At 46.0% G+C, this 25,131-nt stretch overlaps 1 protein-coding gene across 1 annotated transcript in view; it reads right to left on the bottom strand.

Annotated features, from left to right (window-relative positions):
- Positions 1 to 10,451: 10,451 nt before the first annotated feature.
- LOC135035818 (oocyte zinc finger protein XlCOF6-like) overlaps positions 10,452 to 25,131 on the bottom strand; it is a 238,389-nt gene continuing 223,709 nt past the window's right edge. Inside the window, exon 3 of the mRNA XM_063954372.1 lies at positions 10,452 to 12,642. Coding sequence (XP_063810442.1) covers positions 10,736 to 12,642 — 1,907 coding nt within the window. The 3' untranslated portion in view covers positions 10,452 to 10,735. The remainder of the gene's footprint in view (positions 12,643 to 25,131) is intronic.

Here is a 25,131-nt window from a genome sequence, read left to right as displayed (position 1 = left end):
GCTGAGTCGGTTCCAGTTGGGACTTCTGGAAATTGAGGATCCACCCATGTTGCAACAGATCTATATGGAGCAATAACAGCTTCCTGGATCTTGAGTTTATAAAAAGATCATCCAGATAAGGAACCACATTGACCCCCTGGACTCAGAGTTGGAACATCATCTCCGCCATCACCTTTGTGAAGACCCTCGGAGCTGTGGACAGGCCGAAGGGTAACGCCTGAAACTGACAGTGATTGTTCAGTAGGGCAAACCTCAGAAAAGCTTGGTGAGGGGACCAAATCGGGATGTGGAGATAAGCATCCTTTATATCCAGAGAGACCATGAACTCCCATTCTTGCAGGCCCGCAATTACCGCCTGCAGGGACTCCATCTTGAATTTGAAAACCTTGAGGTAAGGGTTCAGGGATTTGAGATTCAGAATGGGTCTTACCGATCCATCTGGTTTCGGTACCACAAACAGGTTGGAGTAGTATCCTTTTCTTTGTTTCAGCAGTGGTACTGGAACAATGACCTGGGACTGGACCAATTTGAGGATAGCTTTTTGTAGCGTAACTCTGGTATGGTCCTAAACTGGTAAGCCTGATTTGAAAAATCGTTGGGGAGGAGTGCTGTCGACCTCCAGCTTGTAACCTTGGGAAATGAGTTCCTTTACCCAGGTATCCTGGCAAGAGTCTGCCCAGATGTGGCTGAAGTGATGTAGACAAGCTCCCACCTTGAGATCACCCCAGGGTGGGTAGCCACCATCATGTTGAAGCTTTTGTGGAAGCTGCACTGGTGTTTGGGAAATAGCTGTAGCAGCTGGTTTTCTAGTCTTACCGCTGGTGTCTCGTGCCGCATTGGAGGTAGGTGCAAGGTCTGCAACAGCCTGTTGCAGTTGTAGTGTTGTTTGCATATTAGCATCAAGCTGGGATGACATGTCAGCCATCATAGTCTTAATGCCATGAGCCAAGAAGTCTCCTGACCCTCCCCCCTAGTTTCCACACAGACCTGAGAAGACTGACTGCAATGGTCACACAATAGGGACCCAGTGGTAGAAGGGGAGAATCTGGTATGACAAACTTTGCATACAGCATGTTTAACCATATTGATAGAGAACAACACTCACACACACAAAAAACTCACAGACAAGTTTAACCAGCCTGCCTCACTGCGTGTGTGATAGACTCAGAGTGAGAGAACAGCCCCCCCCCCCCCCCCCCCACTCCCCTCGCTTGTAGTAACAACTGCAAGCTGAAATATATCTATATACCAGTAATCCGGATTGTGTGTCTTTTTAAAGACACAATGGGGGTCATTCTGAGTTGTTCGCCAGCTGTTTTCATTCGCAGCGCAGCGATTAAGCCAAAAAGCATCACTTCCGTGCATGCTGCGCAATGCACACGTGCAACGTACTTTCACAACAGCCGAAGTAGTTTCACACAAGGACTAGCGACGCTTTTCAGTCGCACTGCTGGCCGCAGAGTGATTGACATGAAGTGGGTGGTTCTGGGTGGTACCTGACCGTTTTCTGGGAGTGTGCTGGAAAACGCAGGCGTGTCACATACAAACGCAGGCGTGCCAGAGAAAGCGCAGGTATGGCTGGCCAAACGTAGGGCGTGTTTGTGACATTAAAACAGGAACTAAATAGTCTGAAGTAGGTCTGCAGCTACTCAGAAACTGCTTGAAAATATTTTGGTGCAGCTGTGCGATCCTTTCATTCGCACTTCTGCTAAGCTAAGATACACTTCCAGAGGGCGGCGGCTTAGTATTTGCACGGCTGCTAAAAGCACCTAGCGAGCGATCAACTCGGAATGAGGGCCTATATTGTGTGCAATAACGGCTCTCCCCCTGCTAGTACACCCCTGTACCAGTTTCCAGTGTCTCCCGGATCTCTGGAGGAGCTGCGTGTCCTTGAAGCTGCTGCTTATGCAGAGGAAGGCACTAAAATGCCGCTGGTACCACTCTGAACAAGCTCCGCCCCCTATAATGGCGCAGGAGCCACTGACAATGTTTATACTAGCCAAGTCTCCCACGGTGTGCAAACCTCACAGATTAGCTAGTTTGTACAATCTCTGCCAGTTCTGCACAGGGGGGCTGAAGCGGGTACCCCCGTGGAGGGTCCCACTTGCCACCGTGTTGCACCGCACCAAGAACCGGGGGCCCTGGTTTTTTACTCACCACTCAGGCAGTGTTAGGGGTGTGCAGTGTGCTGCGGTTGTGACCGCCAAGGCGCAGTGCTCCAAGGAACAACAACCTCTCAGGGCGGTGGTCGTGCAGAGGGGTAGTGGCTCTGACACCTTACAGAGGCTGGTAACCCTCCCCCCTAACTCCCACGGTGCCGGTATACTGTTGCCCAGACAGTATACCTAAAATAACAAAGTTTAAAACAAAACTGAAAAAAAATTCTCCATAGAAAAGTTAAAAAACATAGAGGACATGTACTCGGCACAAAAAATGACCACAGGTGTAAAAAGATGGAAAAGGAGGGTGTCAGGCGTTCCGTACTGCCCACTCACCAACCACCTAACCGAGTACATGTCCTCTATGTTTTTTAACTTTTCTATGGATTTTTTTTTTACTTTTTGCTACATTTTTAATAAACTGTAACCCCTTTTTCTATGGACTTGGAATCTGGTATTTGATTATTTTTCCGGTCTCCGGTATAAAGAAACCTTGATGTGAGTGTAACAGCTTAAATCATTGTGAGTGGGGTATGTACATCCTTATTGAACAACCATCACTAGCTGATTTCAGTTGAAAGATACCTCTATGTGTTTTCAACTACAATGATAGTGTGAGTTTGGGTACGCACATGTATGTACCCACAACTACATCATTTGGGATTTTCACATCTAAACAAGGATATATCCATTCAAGAGTGGGTTCCACATAAATATACCATTATATGTTTATTTACCATTTCCACTGAGTACGGTACACCAGGGCCGAAACTAGGGGGGGGGGGGGCTAGGGGGGCAGGCGACCTGGGCGCCGGATTGGAGGGGGCGCCGAGACCCCCTAACACCCGCCGCGGCACTTTTAGACTTTGAAACCCCCTTCTCCCGAGTGCCCAGCTCGGGGGCGTGGTTTTGCAAAATGACGCAATTGCGTCGTGACGTCACGGCGCAAACGCGTCATTCCACGAAACCCCGCCGGAGGAGGGAGAAGGGGAAGCCGCGCAGACGAGGAGGGAGAGGCGGCTGAAGAGCGGCGAGAACCGCTTCAAATGTAAGTCAGCCCCTCTCCCTTCCTCTCTCTCTCTCCCTCCACCACCTGCCGCAATGTGTAAAATGGGGACCTGTGCCTGCCGCAATGTGTAAAATGGGGACACTTTTTCCTGCCGTGCTGTGTAAAATGGGGACCTGTGCCTGCCGCAATGTGTAAAATGGGGACACTTTCCTGCCGCAATGTGTAAAATGGGGACACTTTTTCCTGCCGTGCTGTGTAAAATGGGGACCTGTGCTTGCCGCAATGTGTAAAATGGGGACACTTTCCTGCCGCAATGTGTAAAATGGGGACACTTGCCAGCGTACTGTGTAAAATGGGGACCTGTGCCTGCCGTAATGTGTAAAATGGGGACACTTTTTCCTGCCGTGCTGTGTAAAATGGGGACCTGTGCTTGCCACAATGTGTAAAATGGGGACACTTTCCTGCCGCAATGTGTAAAATGGGGACACTTGCCAGCGTACTGTGTAAAATGGGGACCTGTGCCTGCCGCAATATGTAAAATGGGGACACTTTTTCCTGCCGTGCTGTGTAAAATGGGGACCTGTGCTTGCCACAATGTGTAAAATGGGGACACTTTCCTGCCGCAATGTGTAAAATGGGGACACTTGCCAGCGTACTGTGTAAAATGGGGACCTGTGCCTGCCGCAATGTGTAAAATGGGGACACTTTTTCCTGCCATGCTGTGTAAAATGGGGACCTGTGCTTGCCACAATGTGTAAAATGGGGACACTTTCCTGCCGCAATGTGTAAAATGGGGACACTTTTTCCTGCCGTGCTGTGTAAAATGGGGACCTGTGCCTGCCGCAATGTGTAAAATGGGGACACTTTCCTGCCGCAATGTGTAAAATGGGGACACTTGCCAGCGTACTGTGTAAAATGGGGACCTGTGCCTGCCGCAATGTGTAAAATGGGGACACCTTTTCCTGCCGCAATGTGTAAAATGGGGACACTTTTTCCTGCCGCAATGTGTAAAATGGGGACACTTTTTCCTGCCGTGCTGTGTAAAATGGGGACCTGTGCCTGCCGCAATGTGTAAAATGGGGACACTTTTTCCTGCCGCAATGTGTAAAATGGTGACACTTTTTCCTGCCGCAATGTGTAAAATGGGGACACTTTTTCCTGCCGCAATGTGTAAAATGGGGATACCTGTCTGCCGCAATGTGTAAAATGGGGTCACCTGTCTGCCGCAATGTGTAAAATGGGGAATGGGGACACTTGCCTGTCGTACTGTGTAAAATAGGGACACTTTTTCCTGGATATGAAATTTATGTTAGAAAAGGCAATTTTTCAGGTAAAAAAGTTCTGAAAGAGATATATATATATATATATATATAATATTTTTATTAATTTATTTATTTTAAATTGTTTTTTTTAAATTATTTTTATTTATTTATTGTAAAATAATTTATTTATTTTTGCGGGGGGGGGGGGGGGGGGGGTGTCAAATGACTACCTTGCCCCGGGTGACAAAGTTCCTAGTTTCGGCCCTGGGTACACCATCTAGAACCTCCTGATTCAGTTCATTCAACACATTTTTTGTAGCCACATCAATCTCTATTGTGGACGTATTACACCATGATGTGTTTTTGTTCTGTTTTATGTTTCCTTTGAGCGTTGATGATCTTACCCAAGATTAAAATCTAGCACAAAGAAGGAACATCTTCATCTCACCTACATTGCTTCCGTCTTACAAGAGGGAAGTATTCTTCATTCAGAGCGCTTGTGACTTATCTGTATCCACTATTTTTGTGTATTTCGCTGTGGTTTTATGACCTCATGAAATTCACTTTGGAGCAAGAGCCAAGGATAAGGTCATGGTTTAACCTGGATCCTGATTCTCCCACTCTTGTGGAAGAGGAGGCATCGGAGAGTCTGGATCTGGTAAGTACACACACATTTGTATTGTATTGTACCCACACATTTTTACATGGAAATAATTTTTGTTTTATATTGCAGGATATTACACTGGAGCTGGAAGTGGAGCCTTCCATGAGCGAGGCAACTGAAGTGGATGACCCAACCCCACAGCCACAACCCCTGAAACAGCAGAGGTCATCCAGAAACCCACTTCTACCCCGCCCAGCTCACAACAGTTCTTTTACTCACACCAAGGAGGTTCTTAATAGGCTCCCGGACTTGGAGCAAACTTTTGGCAATTACATCGCAGCGGATTTGTGACTGATGAATGAGGATCAAAAGAAGATCTTCAAGCATCTGGTTCTTGACGCTACCTCACGTGCAAATAAAAGAATCTCTTGATGAGGCGTGTGAGATAACACCACCTGCCAGGCGCTGTCTCCCAAGTGTGCCCCACCCACATCACCAACCCATGCATTATGTGCCGGGAAACCCTCAACAGATGAGCTGTTTTCTGCTGGGACCCACACAGCCCACCCCCTCCTCCCATTCCAGCGCGTCGTCCAGTGGTATGTACTTAGACATGCTGAGTACACAGTCCTCTGTACTGGACGATCCTCAGTTTTTAAATCTATAATTAATTTTTTTTCAAACTTACTTTTAGTTGTTTGAAAAATTGTTGTTGCCCTTACCCTAGTCTCTTGCTCCAAGTGACCTGTATTGAGGTCATTAGTACCACAGCATTGGTTTCTTGACCTCATTGTCCCGGACTTCTGATCATTGTGATCTATACACTTCTTATGTTCCTTCTAAGAGCACTGTTCAGAAATCTGCACTTTATCTTCTCTCCCCAATGTATGGTGGCAGCACTGATATTCTGTGGGATACGCCTGATTCCTCCACTGGTTACTGTTGGCATAGTCCTTGCTAAACAGGCTCTTGTTCTACTGATAGAGTCAATGAATGAAGACCAGAATTGGTGATTTTCTTCTATTATTTATACATAAAGTTTTGGGTTTTTTAAACTTGCATTGTTTTTCTTGTTTAATTAATGCTGTCACGATCCGGGTAATTTATCACCATTTCTTACCTTCCAAGTGTCTCCTGATACTGGCCCAGCGTGCCAATCCTGGATTCCACCTGCGCTGTCTGCGTGCAGCAGGCTGTGTAACACGGCCTCAGTCTCTCACACGCTAAACTTCAAACAGACTTTCCCTCCAGATTCAAACATGGGCGCAGCCATGTTTGGATTCATCACATGTTGCTTTACAGCAGGGATGGGGAACCTTTTTTCTACCAAGGGCCATTTGGATATTTATAAAATCCATCGGGGGCCATACAAAAATTATCAACTTAAAAATTAGCCTGCCCCCAGTCAGTAGTTGTTATGCCCCTAGTAATTTGTTATGCCCGATTAGATTTGCCTCCAGTCAGTTGTTATGACCCATTAGATATGCCCACTGTCAGTTGTTTTGGCCCATTAAATATGCCCCATTAGATATGCCCCCTGTAGTTATGCCCCATTAAATATGCCCCCTGTAGTTATGCCCCATTAAATATGCCCCCTAGTAGAGCCGCTTACACACGCACACGTTAAAAGGAAAAAAAAAACACAATGATCACCAGCCCTGCTCCTGCTTCCGAACCGCTGCCCTCCCTCTCCTCGGAACTATGGGAGAGATGTCATGACGTCTCTCCCATAGCGTCGCACCGCCACATATGTACACTACCTGAGCCAGAAGCTGGAGCTCAGGAGCGAGCTCCTGCGTCTGGCTGCTGCTGAGGAGCCGGGGCGCCTGCTGGTGGTAAAATCTCAGCGGGCGCTCGGCATCTCCTCTCGTTTAGGTGAGCCTGGCCGGATCAAGTGGCTACGAGGGCCTTATACAGCCCTCGGGCCTGAGGTTCCCCACCCCTGCTTTACAGCCTATCAGCTGCACTCTGGACTCTGCCTGATTACCCAGCCAATACCTGCTTCCCAGCTGGTATAAATATCCTGCATCAAGGCTGCCTAATCATCAGTGCTTTGGTTGTCTACCCTGTACACCTGTCTCTCCTGCTTGTGGATTCTTCTGCTTGTATCTCCAGGTATTCCAGCTCCTGTGATCCAGCTCCACTAACAGATCCGCACCTGTTTCCATCCTGCAGTTTAGCCTGACTTCTGCAGTGTTCCAGCATTGCTCCTGATCACTCTCCAAGATCAGACACTGGCTTCCTGCTTCCAGTGTTGGCCCTGCTTCACTTCCAGCCTCCAGCGGTGTCCTGGTACCGTTGACTTCACCTTTCTGCAGCACCGCTCCCCATACTCCACAGTGTACTTACCACGGCCTACCAGCTTTCCACAGTGCTCCTGAGTCGCTGGTATTCTGCTAAGCAGTGCTCCACAGTATCTTTGGTTTTCTTCAACTTCAGCTGTATTCCTATATCGCCTGCATCAGTGACCATCCTACCATTGATCCACAGCGTCCATCGATGCTCACCATCGAACTGTAAATCTACAGTGGTGAGTTCTGCACACCTTTTCATTCATACTGGTTCCATCCGGCACTCTCTGCAAATTACCAAGTATCATCTACGTCTGTGCATGTTTGTTGCTCCAGCCTCTGTGCACCATCTGCTGGGCAGTACCAGTTCATACCTCTCCTCAGCGGTTAGCTGTGGCATATGGACTTACCATCTCCAGTTCTAGCAAGGACTCTGTAATATCTGTTCTGCAAGCCACAGCACTAATTACCCTGCACTTCTGGGAACTGGCCTGTAACTTACCATTGTACATCTCCTGTGATGTTTTGCACATCAAAGGTGTCTTTAAGCTGCGTTCAATAAAACTGACTTTATCTTTTACAACTTCATTGTCGTGGTCACGCCTTCGGGCAACGGGTAATAGTACTCCTGTATGTCAAAGAACTCGATACTACCTCCCCAGTTCACTTACACGTCAGCCCCTACATCTGAGGCTTCCCCAGGTCAGCCTCAGCCCTCAGTTGTGACAAATGGTTGTTAATGCAAATGTCATTTTGTGTAACATATTTTTGTAAAAATCAGAGGGTCAGCGAGACGTTGTGGAGCCAATGTATCATTTACTATTTGCTGCTAATTCCCCCAAAAAACCGGACCCCCTAAATGTAAGTAGAAGGGACCGCAGCAGTATCTCCCATACCTTCATATATGTACATTTCCAGGCAAGGGGCAGGTAAGTTTATTTTTATTTTTTTAAATACAACCCTAATTCACCTACAAGTAAAAAAAAACCCAGAACATTTGAGTAGACATTTATTTAAAACCAACAAATGATAAAACTATTTAATTACACAGAGACCCCCCGTAATATCATCCCACTATTCAAATGCGCTGTCGGCATCGGACATAGCCAAAATTGCACCGGAAATCTTTTGATTTTAAATGACTTTATTTCATATCTTTAATACACATATTTTTGCCTATATCTTAAACTTAAAAAATACTTTACTCTGCACAACAGCCTATGGGGGTCATTCAGACCCAGCCGCAATAGCGGCCCACAGCCGTTTACTGGTGGTGGCAAAATGTACATGCACAGCGGCCACACAGACACACACATTGCGGTCACATCCCTGAGGGGTGAACGCGGGCGGGCCAGGACCATTTTCCAGGGGGGCTGCGTGATGTCATATCTGAGATCATCTCTGATTAACCCCCTATAAGCTTCCAGAGTGCACCTCATATCTCATCACAGCGCAAAGCCACCCAGCATACTGACCGCCGCCTCCTCCTTGATGAAGCAGAAAATGCGATTGCCTCACAATTTCTGCTTCATCGTAGAAGTTAGTGAAGTCTCCTGCCGCAGCTTAGCTGCACCTGCAGGAGGCACACCGCATTCTTCTCAATCATGGCAGCTGCACGTGATGTCACACAGCCACCGTGATCATGCCCATTTGTCCACCTCTGCCCTCCATTCGCGCCACACTGCCTCCTCCCTGGAAATGGAGCATTGCCCACCCACACCCGTAACTGCCTGTGGGAGTGGAAAAGGTGGGAGCATGCACAGGATGGGCGCAGTGGATGCGCCCACAACTTTTTTGAATAATTCCAGTTCAATCACACACTGCGAATCAACCTGAATTAGGCCCAGAGTCACCATCTTACAGGCAGCCGGTGGAGGGAGTAGAGAATGGGTGTTATGTGGCAGGAACGGGCTGGTTAGGTAACAGACTGGCTGTTACATTCTGTACACGCTACAAGTGGTGCAATTCTTCTGCTGGGAGACCCAGGCAGAGGACATTGCAGTAGTCTATGGGGGTCATTCCGAGTTGATCGTAGCTACGAGCTATCTGAGTTGATCGTAGCTACAATCATCTTCCCTGACATGCAGGGGAAACACCCAGCACAGGGCTAGTCCGCCCTGCAGGTCAGTGCCTCCCCCACCAAATACAAAAGCATTACACAGCGGCGATGCTTTTATATTTCTGGAGTAACTCCCAACCAGTGCAGCTCCTGCGGCTGGCCGGGAGTTGTTCTTCACTGCCGCCATGGCCCGCACCCCCAACAGTCCAGCCACGCCTGCGTTGGCCACCGTCCAGCCCCCTCCCTCTGTCTCAGAGACGATTGCTAGGCAACGATGACTGGCATGCGCCAGCGCAGTTCCGACCCGATCGCTGCGACAAACTGCAGTGAGCGATCAGGTCGGAATGACCCCCAAAGTGGGATAATACAAGTACATGTATGACTAGGTAGATCTTCTGAGGGGAAATAAGTGCTGGAGTTTGGCTATGGTCCACACATGAGGAACTGATTGTAGCTGATACCTGATGTCTAAGTGTCACTCCACCACCCAGGACACCAAGATTCCGCACATGGGCTCTCATTCCGAGTTGTTTGCTCGCAAGCTGCTTTTAGCAGCATTGCACACGCTAGGCCGCCGCCCTCTGGGAGTGTATCTTAGCTTAGCAGAATTGCAAACAAAAGAGTAGCAGAATTGCTACTAAATAATTCTTTGCAGTTTCTGAGTAGCTGTGGACCTACTCACGAATTGCGATCAGCTCAGTCTGTTTAGTTCCTGGTTTGATGTCACAAACACGCCCTGCGTTCGGCCCGCGTTTTTCCCTGAAACGTCTGCTTTTTTTGCAAGCGCCGGAAAAACGCAGACTTGCGCCCAGAAACACCCCTTTCCTGTCAATCATTTACCGAACACCAGTGCGACTGAAAAGCGCTGCAGAAGCCACAGCAAAACTGCTAAGTTCTGTGTTAAATAACTAAGCGCATGCGCCCTGCGTGCCTTCCACATGCGCAATTTGCAACTAATCGCAGCATAGCGAAAATTGTCAACAATCGAAATCGGAATGACTCACATATCAGCATTTTGTAACTCTGAACCCCCAAGCGCAAGCCTGGTAGGTTCGCAAAGTTGAGCTGTAGCCCTGCCCTTTGTTGGTGAGCTTCTATCATAAGGACCTGTTTCACCAGGACTGAGTCACAGCCAACTGGCATCACCCACACTTGGAGATCAGCTAGACATTTAGGATTGGTACTGGGTTCTCAGTACCCAGAGCAAAATACAGAGCTGCATAGCAGTGGTAGATGAGGGCATGACATCTGATTATTTCACCCTGCGGTAGCATGTATTATTGCAAAAAGCATAGGAGATAGGATAAGAAACTTGAAGAACAACGCATGGCAATAAGTATACTCCAGAAGATTAAAATGGCTTCTCACCTGTGTGACTTCTGTGATGTGTAACAAGTTGTGATTTCTGTGTAAAACATTTCCCACACTCAGAGCAAGAAAAAGGCTTCTCACCTGTGTGACTTCTCTGATGTTTAACAAGATCTGATTTGTATGCAAAACATTTCCCACACTCAGAGCATGGAAATGGCTTCTCACCTGTGTGAATTCTCTGATGTTTAACAAGATCTGATTTTTGTGCAAAACATTTCCCACACTCAGAACATGGAAATGGGATCTCACCTGTGTGACTTCTGTGATGTATAACAAGTTGTGATTTCCGTGTAAAACATTTCGCACACTCAGAGCAAGAAAAAGGCTTCTCGCCTGTGTGACTTCTCTGATGTTTAACAAGATCTGATTTGTATGCAAAACATTTCCCACACTCAGAGCATGGAAATGGTTTCTCACCTGTGTGACTTCTCTGATGTATAACAAGTTCTGATTTCCATGTAAAACATTTCCCACACTCAGAACATGGAAATGGTTTCTCACCTGTGTGACTTATCTGATGTGTAACAAGATGTAATTTCCGTGTAAAACATTTCCCACACTCAGAGCAAGAAAAAGGCTTCTCACCTGTGTGACTTCTCTGATGTTTAACAAGATCTGATTTGTATGCAAAACATTTCCCACACTCAGAGCATGGAAATGGTTTCTCACCTGTGTGACTTCTCTGATGTATAACAAGTTCTGATTTCCATGTAAAACATTTCCCACACTCAGAACATGGAAATGGTTTCTCACCTGTGTGACTTATCTGATGTGTAACAAGATGTAATTTCTGTGTAAAACATTTCCCACACTCAGAGCAAGAAAAAGGCTTCTCACCTGTGTGACTTCTCTGATGTTTAACAAGATCTGATTTCTGTGCAAAACATTTCCCACACTCAGAGCATGGAAATGGCTTTTCACCAGTGTGACTTCTGTGATGTATAAGAAGAGCTGATGTGCGTGCAAAACATTTCCCACACTCAGAGCATGGAAATGGCTTCTCACCTGTGTGAATTCTCTGATGTTTATCAAGATCTGATTTCTGTGCAAAACCTTTCCCACACTCAGAGCATGGAAATGGATTCTCACCTGTGTGACTTTGCTGATGTGTAACAAGTTGTGATTTCTGTGTAAAACATTTCCCACACTCAGAGCAAGAAAAAGGCTTCTCACCTGTGTGACTTCTCTCATGTTTAACAAGATCTGATTTCTGTGCAAAACATTTCCCACACTCAGAGCATGGAAATGGCTTCTCACCTGTGTGACTTTGCTGATGTGTAACAAGTTGTGATTTCCATGTAAAACATTTCCCACACTCAGAACATGGAAATGGTTTCTCACCTGTGTGACTTTGCTGATGTGTAACAAGTTGTGATTTCCATGTAAAACATTTCCCACACTCAGAACATGGAAATGGTTTCTCACCTGTGTGACTTTGCTGATGTGTAACAAGTTGTGATTTCCATGCAAAACATTTTCCACAGTCAGAACATGGAAATGGCTTCTCACCTGTGTGTCTTCTCTGATGTATAACAAGAGCTGATTTGTATGTAAAACATTTCCCACACTCAGAACATGGAAATGGCCTCTCCCCTGCATTAGCTGGCTGATGGGTAATAAGCTTTGTGTTCTGTGTAAAACATTTGGCATCTATAGAACACGGAAACACTGTATCTACTCTCCAAGCTGTAACAGATGCACCAATATCAGAGTGATCAGGAGAACATTTCCCAGGATCAGAGGTACCAGCTGAAAGAGCTGGATGTATAATTGGGGTAATGGGGTTAGCTCCTGGAGAATCCTGTCTACTGTCATTATCTTTTATGTCACAATCCGGGGATAACATTAGATGTCCTTCTGAGATATTCTTGCTTGTGTGTCCATCTGCTGGAAATAAAATACATTATGGAAATGTGACATTTTCTGTAACAATATTAATCTTGTAAACAATAGGAGAAGACGACTCTCTGGGACACTTAATTGTAAATGTGTGTGTATAATAAAACATAACTTTAATGAAGGCTTTATATCATTGTGTCCTCCCTCCTGAGAACACTCACAATAACAAATGTAATATTATAATAAGACTTAGATATATCTCTCTCTTGTACTGGTAACTAACCATGAAGTATAAATGGAGATGTAGTCACTCGCCAAGTCCTATGTCAGCACCAATGTAAAACTATGGATGGGGAACATATCGTATAAATTGGAGATTCTAGATGAACAATAATATCAGTCATATGAGCTGATGGATCAGAGAAATGTCTCCTAACATTACTCCTGGAAGCATTGGTAAGGTAGCATTCCTTTATGTGTGTGCTCATACGCTGGTAAGCCTGTACATGTGTTACTCACCCTTATATAAGGTATATTGCTACAGCAGAGTAGGTGTGGAACAAGGTACTTTACATGCAATACACCATATGATACACTGCAATCATCATCATCATCATCATCATCATCTGCTAGGTTATAATCCACTGTTACACCCCTATCATCAGTGTCTTACCTCTATTCTCTCAATAGTAATAAGGATGATGTGAGTACGGTAAGTATGATACAGAGAATTACATATCAGGATCTATACAGCTGCCGCCATACTTCTGCTTCTCATACATGTGCTACTGGCAGCAGTGAACATCTGAGAGAGAGTGCAGGGAAGACAGCAGAGTCTGATGAGAAAGAGATTGGATCTGCCTTTGCAGGGATGTACCACACATGACACCCCTGTTAGTATATAAAAATAAGATTTTAAACCTACCGGTAAATCTTTTTCTCCTAGTCCGTAGAGGATGCTGGGGACTCTGTAAGGACCATGGGGTATAGACGGGCTCCGCAGGAGATATGGGCACTCTAAAGAAGTTTTGGTATGGGTGTGCACTGGCTCCTCCCTCTATGCCCCTCCTCCAGACCTCAGTTAGAGAAACTGCCCAGGGGAGATGGACAATATGAGGAAAGGATTTTGTTAATCTAAGGGCAAGATTCATACCAGCCCACACCAATCATACCATATAACCTGGAATATACTACACAACCAGTTACCAGTATGAACAAAACAGTATCAGTCAAAGACCGATTCCAACTGTAACATAACCCTTATGTAAGCAACAACTATATACAAGTCTTGCAGAAATAGTCCGCACTGGGACCGGCACCCAGCATCCTCTACAGACTAGGAGAAAAAGATTTACCGGTAGGTTTAAAATCTTATTTTCTCTTACGTCCTAGAGGATGCTGGGGTCTCCGTAAGGACCATGGGGTTTATACCAAAGCTCCCAAACGGGCTGGAGAGTGCGGATGACTCTGCAGCACCGATTGAGCAAACGCGAGGTCCTCATCAGCCAGGGTATCAAACTCGTAGAATTTTGCAAAAGTGTATGAACCCGACCAAGTAGCTGCTCGGCACAACTGTAGTGGCGAGATGCCTCGGGTAGCCGCCCAAGAAGAGCCCACCTTCCTAGTGGAATGGGCCGCTTTGCTCCTTGTTCCGCCCTAGCGGCTTACTTACACCACTGCTGTCAAGTCGTCCGACAGAATTAACACGGGCAGATCACGAAGCATATGTTCATTGAAAATAGCTCTTAATTCAAGAAAGCTTATTGCAGACAAACTTCCCAGCTTGACCTTTTCCTCTGGAAATACTTCCCTTGCAAGGGCTGCTCCCCAGTCTCGGAGATCTGCATGCATGGACACCAGGATCTCATCCTGGATTCTGAACCTTCCTCCCTCTAGGAGGTGAGAACTGAGCAGACACCACAGGAGCGATATCCTGGCCATTAGGATTATATTCCGGCGCCTGTGCAGGTGAGAACCGGACCACATTTCCAACTGGCCCCGTGAAAACCACTCTGGCATTTGACCTGCTCACCGAAAAAGGCCACTTAGGCCGCACCCATCTTCTTCATCAATGGAACATATTGATGGTTTGTCACTGCAAATCTGATCCGACTCCGGATCCTCAGACCTCTTTCCACAGGAACACACAGAACTTCAACCGTTCAGTATCTACTCTGATACCCACCTCCGACATCTCCGTCATTGGGAACAACAGCCTTCCCCTGTGTTGAAGAACAGTCAGAGAGAAACAACGATTTGCACCACTTGTTTCTTGACCTCGCCTTAATCCGGAGAGCGTCTGAGTACAGAATAACAATGGCTCCTACTACTGAAAGAAACCCATCATACTGCCATCACTCCGGTGAAATGGCAAAGACAATCCTGGACATCAACCCAGGTAAGCTGAATGCGGAGAAAAATTAATCTAAACCCTTTTCTACCTTTACGTGCTGGAGCTCCCTGGCTTGAGAGATTCCATCCTGTAGTTCAACTTCGTAAGTAGAAATCTTAGTTTTCTTTCTTTTTTTTTAACAGGGACAGCAGGACAATGCCCTGAACCTGACGCAACTCTGGTATGGCGTTGCGTACTACCTCCCCTTTCAGAGGGGAATCGGTAAGATCTACTTTAAAAATCAGTGAGGGGAATCATCTGTAAACTCCAGGATGTCCCCCTTTGGATTCCATTATTAACTCACAGGTCCAAGTCCATTCCCGGACTGACTGAAGAGTATTGGACGAGTTCCCACCAGAGTGGGCTCCAGCCAGATAGACCCAGCGACATGCGGTGGATGTGAACCTAACAAGGCTGCAGAACTCTTACTTTTCACCTTCCACAATCTGCACAGAAAGGGGAAAAAAGAACGGTATCGAACCGGTTAAAATGACTGCATCCCAAAGCAGAATGAGTCACCAACCGTTGTGAGGGAATCTAACTCACGAAGTTAGACTTACCAGTGGTATCCGCCGAGATTGACTGAGGCCTCCCCTAACAGCGGTACACCGATCACAAGATCACAAGATCAAAAGCAGTTGTCGATCCCCTGTTCCCTTTTATTGTTTTTCTCCAACTTCCCATCCCATCTCCCTCAATTATTTCTTTCCCCCTTCTCATTCTTCTCCGTTTACCTCCTATAAGATGGACTTGCCCCAAGAGACTGTGATCCGGATTTTCCTGTTGACCATGATGTTGACCAGAGCAGTCTGTTCCGGCGAGAGTACCATGGAGGTCGAGAGAGGTTCTGGAATGGGTTCTGATGATAAAGATGGAGGCATAGTTTTCCAAGAACAACTTAACCAACAAGTAAAGGCGAGTATCAGAAAACGATCCGATAGCATTGACAATAGAAGGAATTGTGAAGGATTGTTAGCTGAAGAAAACTGTATCTGTAGGCTCTGTGACAACGTAGTTGAGGATGGGTGCATTAAGAAATGCCAATCCAGTTTTAATATCCATATGGACCGGCATCCATTGAGTGACTATCACTCCTTAGTGGGTAGTGTGTTAAATAAAACAGATTGTTGGGTATGCTCTCAAGTACCTCAAGGTCATAGCAAATCAGGGCTAGTACCATTTCCTTTAACGGTAGGGGAGGTACTTGAGCTAAAGGGTGGGAGACCGGTGGACAGGAGGTTTAATATGCAGAAAATAAAGTGATGAATTACCCAAGGCGCAAAACACACCTATGCAGCTACCTGAGGTGAAAAGGGCCACTTAACCCTTGTAAGCAAATGTGGAAAAAACACAGGTAAAAAGCGCTCAGTGCCGTTTCACATCTAACAGAAAAAATATTTTGCGATACTTAATATCTCCAGCCCTCCTAGTTTGAAGCTCCACCAATATCATGTGGATAAGTCCCTAATATGTTTTAACATTACCAACCCCCGAAAACCGGGAAATTGGGAAGTGTCATGGAGTAACCAAACCATGACCTTTTCATATAGAGCAGATAGAATGCCTACAGATACAGAGCTTATACGCCACATAGCCAGTAGAGGAAAATCTTTCCGGTATAGGTATACCCTAGGAAGTAGGATTACGAGAGTTGGAGAGGTATCACCAGGATACTGCGCACATATCGTACAAACTGATACGTGTACGAAACAGATGGGAGAATTAGGGTTAGGAGATTTCACATGGAAGATGTGTAATATTGTTATGTCCTACTCCGTCCCATATGTTCTCCCCGATGATGCATATTTCATATGCGGGAGGAAGGCGTATAAGTGGCTTGCCCCAAACTCTGAAGGATTGTGTTATATTGGAAAAGTACTGCCTGAAGTAATGACTGTATCACATGCCAAAATGAAAGATATACACCGTGGTGCCCAAGCTCCTTATACTCATACTCATTACGAGCACGTAGTTAAAAGGCAACTGACAGAAAGGACAGAGCATTTGGCCTCTGACATGATCCATGAATCCACCGGGATTCAGGTTCTACTCGCGTTAGACTTCACTCGCACCACTCGAGGAGTGATGAACTATAGATACATATCTGCGCTTGCAAATTTGTTAGACAATATCACGGAAATGTATGATGATACGTTTAGGTATACTGGAAGAGAACTTCAAGCTTATAAAACAGAACTAGTCCAGCATAGAATGGTTCTCAATTACCTCACAGCAGTGACAGGCGGATATTGTGTCACACTGGCAACGCAGTACGGCGTGAAATGTTGCACATATATTACAAATAGTACCGAGGACCCGGTCGAGGTCATAGACCAAAAGATGGACGATATTCTCCAACTGAAGTGGGAATTTCGCAGAAGACACAATCTCACTCTTGCTGCTGTAGGTAATGAGCTGACTGGTTGGGTGTCATGGTTGAACCCGCAAAATTGGTTCTCTGGTTTAGGAGAATGGGCTCAAGGAGTCATAATGGATGTTGGGAAGTTTCTTCTATGTATCTTAGGTGTTGTCATATCAATTGGCTTGATATTTAGATGCGGTCAGGCTTTAATGAAGTGCAAACGTCGTACCAGGGTAATGAGTCTGAGGAGTGGGGAAACTGTAATTCCAATGGATTTGATTTATGACCCAACTGTAGAAACAATGATGTGATGAAAATGCGATTATACGGTCCGTTTCTTTCACCTGTTTTTCCGTTTTCCTCCAAGGTAAAAAGACCCACAAGGACGAGGAATTTGATGATCCTGTATACAGACAACTGATGGATTAAAGAAGAAGTTTTGACAACCTTATACACAGATATTTGATGAACTATGCCATAGACCCCCAGTTTCCCTAGAAATTTTAAAATTACGCTAGCCCAACACTTTTTGTAAGTCTATGGACATTGACAAAGCTTTTTTGCTCGCACCTTATGGGCAAAAGCACAAAGAAGACTGCAATCAACTGACACCGAACAAGACTTCAACCGACAAATGTACATTAACCTGACATAGAATACCACTGCATTTACCATAAGTGTTCTTTATCTTCATCTCTACAACCCTCAGGTAATGACACACATAGTCGATAGGGAATACAGGCACAGATATCAGCAATCACATATTCCCCCATTCATGTATCATCAACTAAAATGTGCTCCCCCATTTTGTTGCAACCACAGCCGAAAAGAGCTTGGTAGAGTTTGACAGCCCATCCACAGACCCATAATACGGGATAAGAAGGAATTCAAATGTATACTTCGCAATACCTCGAAGCTTGATGTACAACACGTACGGCACGATGATACATGACCCCCCAAACATGGATTCATACACACATGCTTCTGCTATCTCACTAGGTCATACCCTTTTCTCACCTTCCTCTCTCCTCCCTTACCCAACCATGGAAATGTATTAACCCCTGACATATATTTTTCTCTTTTTGAAATGTTTCAGAAGGTGGCAGTTATTGTTGACTGCCAGAGGGTGGACTGTCAAAGTCAGAAAAATATCACTATGCACACTGCCATATTTGCACCTCATACATGTCCGCGCTGCGCATGCGTGCGCTCTCCCGTGCGTGCGCATAACCACTGTTACGTGCACCCGCAGGGGCACGGTATGCGTATTTACGGTAGAGTTTATGTGTTCGTAGCGTGCGACTCAATCGTTACATATTTTCACTATATAATGTATTTTGTAGATCATGGTCCCTTTGATAGATTCTGAAAGTTTAGTTAATGTAGCATGTTCCTGGACAAAGAGATCCCTCTTTGTTTGATACGAAGGGTCCAACACGGGTCATACAGTGGTGTTTAGTATCCATCGGAAGAGTATTTAATTAGCAATATTCCGGTGTTGGTTTGAAGCGGATTAATCGCTTGTGCGAATAGTTATGGACATAAGAAGTTTATGCCCATTTACTATTATTTGCACTTACTTATCCATGCGGCGGGAAACCTAGTTTCCCACCCACCTGAGCAGTTGGAAGTAGACACAGCCCACCTGTATGAATCAACCTATGACCTTTTGTTATAATGCGAAGACGAATTCCTGTGTCCAATGAACAATGAGATTGTAGGGACCATTGAATTGTATTGTGTGTGGGGCATAAATAGACAAGCCGATGGTATCCAGCTCACTCTCTTCAACGGTTCTCATTGCTGATAATCGGGAGCTGGATATCCAGAGGCGCATGCGATCGTTTCCCTTTGTGCGTAAGTTTTCTCCGCAATCATATTGTCTTTATTGTTATTGTGAGCCATATCTCTCTCTCTCTCTTCTCCTCTTTCTCCCTCATTTTCCCTTAAACGTAATTGTATTGTATTTCCTGTGTAGTTATCTGGTTAGTTAGTCTATGTTATATTGTAGTGTGTGACTTGTACTGTATTACTCTTTTTGCAAGTAATAACATTCATATAAGGCGTTAGACCCTAAAGCACGGTATCTGTGTATTTCTTATAGTGTTAAGTATTCTCAGAGCGTCGGTGACGCTCGAACAGCTTTTGAGTTAATAAGGTTATACTGTGTTGCATTTACACCCTTTCACTACACTAAGGTTTTACTGCATAATACATTGTTGATGGTTTAGATATAAAGGTTTAACATTGTGAGCGTCTGCGCCGCTGGTGATCTCCTCGTGGTCCCGAGCGTCCGCTACGCTATAGCGAACCATTACGTTAGTCGGCAGCCAATAGCGTGCCTGCCTGTGATCTCTTGGCCGTGAGCGAACGTGACGCTTGAGCGTCTCGACTACGGCTAAGCGATTGTTACGCAACGTGCGTACCCTTACGGTACTTCATAAGTAAATAGCGTAGACCTCATAAAGGGTTTTATATAAGATAAATATTTAGCTTTATAAATATATATATATATACACCATACATATAAGCGGATTGTCCGCAACCATCGGGTCCCTAGTGACATTAATGTGTTCTGAATGTGTATGTCCATGTACTGAATGCCCCAGTTGTGGATCTAACCAGGAAACCTTATGGTCGACATAAAACATAGTAATCGTCAACAGCAGGGAGTAGTACCAGGCAAAATAACATTCTTGCGACCCCAAGGGGTCCAAGGGAAATATACATATATAATTTTAATATCACACCCCCACAATACTACCATGTCTGTGCTCGAGCTACAGGCCCATGAAACCGTACCATACATATACATATAAATATATATACAGGTATAAGGCAGTTACAGCATGTTAATTTACACCCAGTATTGACAGTTGGTGCCGACAGGGTCACCCACATACTACTGTGTCTCCCATAGCGTGTTTACTCTTTGAAAGAATACCACTACCGACCTGCTGACACTTCATTTACTCAATCAAGTACCACAGGAGTCGGCAATGCCGACATAGATATTCCCATAACTGTTTGCGACAGAGCCCTCACACATGTCGACACATGTGTACTAAAAGCTATAGTGGGTATCTGACAGGGAAAACACAGACACTTATACACAACACACTGACTACACGGCAATGATCTAACATAGTGCTATACTTGTATATTGCACTAATCACTGTGCCCCACTTCCTTTACACTGCTATGTACACAGAGCTTTTGGCAGGGACTGTTGGAGAGAATGGCGATGTATTGTGCTGTGAGGGCTAAGCCACGCCCCCGTCTCGGCGCGCTTCAGCCCCGCTGTTATTTTAACGGTTCATGCTGGCGGGGGTTCGTATACAGTGCCCGTGCACTGCATACATGTCATGCCAGGCATAAAGGGAGGAGCCAGTTCACACCCATTCAAAGTCTTATAGTGTGCCCATGTCTCCTGCGGATCCCGTCTATACCCCATGGTCCTTACAGGGTCCCCAGCATCCTCTAGGACGTATGAGAAATCCTGGGAAAACACAGAGAAAAAATTCCAGATCCCTAAAAGAATTCTCATTGCTTTCCCTTTCCCTGAAGAGAATAGGAAGAAGTGGGAAAATCCACCTATAGTAGATGCTTCTGTATCTAGGCTGTCTAAAAAGGTGGTTTTACCTGTCCCTGGTTCAACCGCCATAAAGGAGCCGGCTGACCGCAAGATTAAGACTACGCTCAAATCACTATACACTGCTACAGGCGTGGCTTTAAGGCCCACTATTGCTTGTGCATGGATTTCTAAAGCCATAGTAAAGTGGTCAGGCACCTTACTAGAGCACTTAGATACTATGGATAGGAGTGACATTGACTTGTTTTTACGTCACATACAGGATTCTGCATGTTTCATGGTGGAGGCCATGAAGGACATTGGCCTGCTTCTTCCATGGCTGTCTCGGCACGCAGAGGACTCTGGCTACGCCAATGGACTGCGGATGCAGTATCAAAGAAAAGTGTGGAGAACTTGCCATTCACAGGTCAGGCACTATTTGGGGATGCATTGGATTCGTGGATTTCCATGGCGACTGCGGGTAAGACATTTCTTCCCACCGCAGCAGCCCAAGCTAGGAAATCTTATCCTACACCTACACTGCAGTCCTTTTGGACCGCAACATTTAAAAAATCCAAACCCCCTCCCACCTTCTTTACAGGAGGTCGGGGAAGATCAAAAAAACCTGCACCAACAGGTTCCCAGGGACAGAATCCAGGTTCTGCTTCCTCCAAATATTCAGCATGATGGTGGACCTCTCAGCCTGGAGATCAGGCAGGTGGGAGCGAGACTAAAAGATTTCAGTCACGTCTGGGTGTCATCATGCTTGCATAGAGGGACAACAGCAGCACTGTGCCCGCTGCCTTAATGCCGCCATCTGAACCGGTTTAGCACTCACCACTCAATTAGGGGTGGCGGCATGCTGTGGGGAAGAGTGCACACCGCTGTGGGTGAGCGAAGCAACCCCCTTGAGGAGCTATGTCCTGTCAGCGGGGATCTGGACCATTAACCCTTCAAGAGGTTGGTACCAGTCCCCCCCCTAAGTCTCACGACGCAGGCAGACTGGTGCCAACCCGTCCTTCCTGAAAACAAAAACTAAAATACATTCTGAAAAAAACTCTCTGGCGCTCCAGAGAATGCACCCGGCTCCTTGGGCACGTTTTTCTAAATGTAGTCTGGTAGGAGGGGCATAGAGGGGAGGAGCCAGCACACACTAATGATTTCTTAAAGTGCTAGGCTCCAATAGACCCAATCTATACCCCATAGTACTAAGACCATCCCAGTATCCCCAGCCTAGAATAATAGGGGCTGATGGCTCCCAATGTATGAGATACACCAGAGAGTGTGGGGAGGAGACTGGTCAGATCTCTGGGCTGGTAACACACAGTGACATGATGTGAGGGGAGAGCAGGAGTATAATAGGGGCTGTTGCCTCCTGATGTATGAGATACACCAGAGAGTGTGGGGAGGAGACTGGTCAGTTCTCTGGGTTGGTAACACACAGTGACATGTTGTGAGGGGAGAGCAGGAGTATATTAGGGGCTGATGGCTCCTGATGTATGAGATACACCGGAAAGAGAGTGTGGGGAAGAGACTGGTCAGATCTCTGGGCTGCTAACAGAAAGTGACATGATGTGAGGGGAGAGCAGGAGTATAATAGGGGCTGATGGCTCCTGATGTACGAGATACACCAGAGAGTGTGGGGAGGAGACTGGTCAGATCTCTGGGCTGGTAACACACAGTGACATGATGTGAGGGGGAGAGCAGGAGTATAATAGAGGTGATGGCTCATGACTTCCCCACTGGGAAAATAAATATTCCTCATTGGTTTGTACTGACAAAGGAGGGTGTAGGATAAGAGATTGCTGTAGTGACCGAGCAAGGAGAATATGTGACTCTTTTCTGTAATAAATGTTTATTACTCACCTGTGCTGATATCTGTAGGGATCTCCTCCTCCTTACACTGCTGATCCCCCCTCACATACGTCTCTTCTTCTCCCTCTATATCTTCTGCCTTCATATCAGTCACATACGTCTCTTCTTCTCCCTCTATATCTTCTACCTTTATATCAGTTACATACGTCTCTTCTTCTCCCTCTATATCTTCTGCCTTTATATCAGTCACATACGTCTCTTCTTCTCCCTCTATATCTTCTGCCTTTACATCAGTCACATACGTCTCTTCTTCTCCCTCTATATCTTCTGCCTTTATATCAGTCACATGCGTCTCTTCTTCTCCCTCTGTATCTTCTGCCTTTATATCAGTCACATACGTCTCTTCTTCTCCCTCTATATCTTCTGCCTTCATATCAGTCACATACGTCTCTTCTTCTCCCTCTATATCTTCTGCCTTTATATCAGTCACATACATCTCTTCTTCTCCCTCTATATCTTCTGCCTTTATATCAGTCACATACGTCTCCTCTTCTCCCTCTATATCATCTGTTTTAATATCAGACAGACGTTCTACCTAAAAAAAACACAAACAAAGCACAACACTATAATGACATTTGGAGAAAACAGTATAATATCAGTGTATAAGACACACAGCTTCTCTACAGATCATATAGTGACAGTCACTTTGGTATATTGGGGAGACCCTAAATCCCACCTACCTGATCCTCCTGTGGGGTCCTGTGATACTCCTCTGTACAATCCTGGGAATACAGAGGACGGGGACATCTCTCTGGGGTATCTCTGTTACTGAACCCATCTGTAGGAGACACACAGTGACTGAGTACAGAGTATATACTAAGATTTTACTCACCGGTAAATCTATTTCTCATAGTCCGTAGTGGATGCTGGGACTCCGTAAGGACCATGGGGAATAGCGGCTCCGCAGGAGACTGGGCACAACTAAAGAAAGCTTTAGGACTACCTGGTGTGCACTGGCTCCTCCCTCTATGACACTCCTCCAGACCTCAGTTAGGATACTGTGCCCGGAAGAGCTGACACAATAAGGAAAGGATTTTGAATCCCGGGTAAGACTCATACCAGCCACACCAATCACACCGTACAACTCGTGATACTATACCCAGTTAACAGTATGAAATACAACGGAGCCTCTCAACAGATGGCTCTCAACAATAACCCTTTAGTTAAACAATAACTATATACAAGTATTGCAGACAATCCGCACTTGGGATGGGCGCCCAGCATCCACTACGGACTACGAGAAATATCTTATTTTCTCTAACGTCCTAAGTGGATGCTGGGACTCCGTAAGGACCATGGGGATTATACCAAAGCTCCCAAACAGGCAGGAGAGTGCGGATGACTCTGCAGCACCGAATGAGCGAACTCTAGGTCCTCCTCAGCCAGGGTGTCAAACTTGTAGAATCCTGCAAATGTGTTTGACCCCGACCAAGTAGCTGCTCGGCAAAGTTGCAAAGCCGAGACCCCTCGGGCAGCCGCCCAAGAAGAGCCCACCTTCCTTGTGGAATGGGCTTTCACTGATCTAGGATGCGGCAGTCCAGCCGCAGAATGCGCAAGCTGAATTGTGCTACAGATCCAGCGAGCAATAGTCTGCTTTGAAGCAGGAGCACCCAGCTTGTTGGGTGCGTACAGGATAAATAGTGAGTCAGTTTTCCTGACTCTAGCCGTCCTGGAAACATAAATTTTCAGGGCCCTGACTACATCCAGCAACTTGGAATCCTCCAAGTCCCGAGTAGCCGCAGGCACCACAATAGGTTGGTTCAAATGAAACGCTGAAACCACCTTAGGAAGAAATTGGGGACGAGTCCTCAATTCCGCCCTATCCATATGGAAAATCAGATAAGGGCTTTTACATGACAAAGCCGCCAATTCTGACACACGCCTGGCCGAAGCCAGGGCCAACAGCATGACCACTTTCCACGTGAGATATTTTAGCTCCACGGTTTTAAGTGGCTCAAACCAATGCGACTTAAGGAAATCCAACACCACGTTGAGATCCCAAGGTGCCACTGGAGGCACAAAAGGGGGCTGAATATGCAGCACTCCTTTAACAAAAGTCTGAACTTCAGGCAGTGAAGCCAGTTCTTTCTGGAAGAAAATCGACAGAACCGAAATCTGGACCTTAATGGACCCCAATTTGAGGGCCATAGTCACCCCTGACTGTGGGAAGTGCAGGAATCGACCCAGTTGAAATTCCTCCGTTGGGGCCTTCCTGGCCTCACACCAAGCAACATATTTTCGCCATATGCGGTGATAACGTTTTGCAGTCACATCCTTCCTGGCTTTGATCAGCGTAGGAATGACTCTTTTCCTTCAGGATCCGGTGTTCAACCGCCA

This window comes from Pseudophryne corroboree, unplaced genomic scaffold (genome assembly GCF_028390025.1).
Source record: "Pseudophryne corroboree isolate aPseCor3 unplaced genomic scaffold, aPseCor3.hap2 scaffold_613, whole genome shotgun sequence".
In the NCBI taxonomy this organism is placed as follows: domain Eukaryota; kingdom Metazoa; phylum Chordata; class Amphibia; order Anura; family Myobatrachidae; genus Pseudophryne; species Pseudophryne corroboree.
Note: the sequence above shows the minus strand (reverse complement) of the source record. Positions and strands in the feature narration are given on the sequence as shown.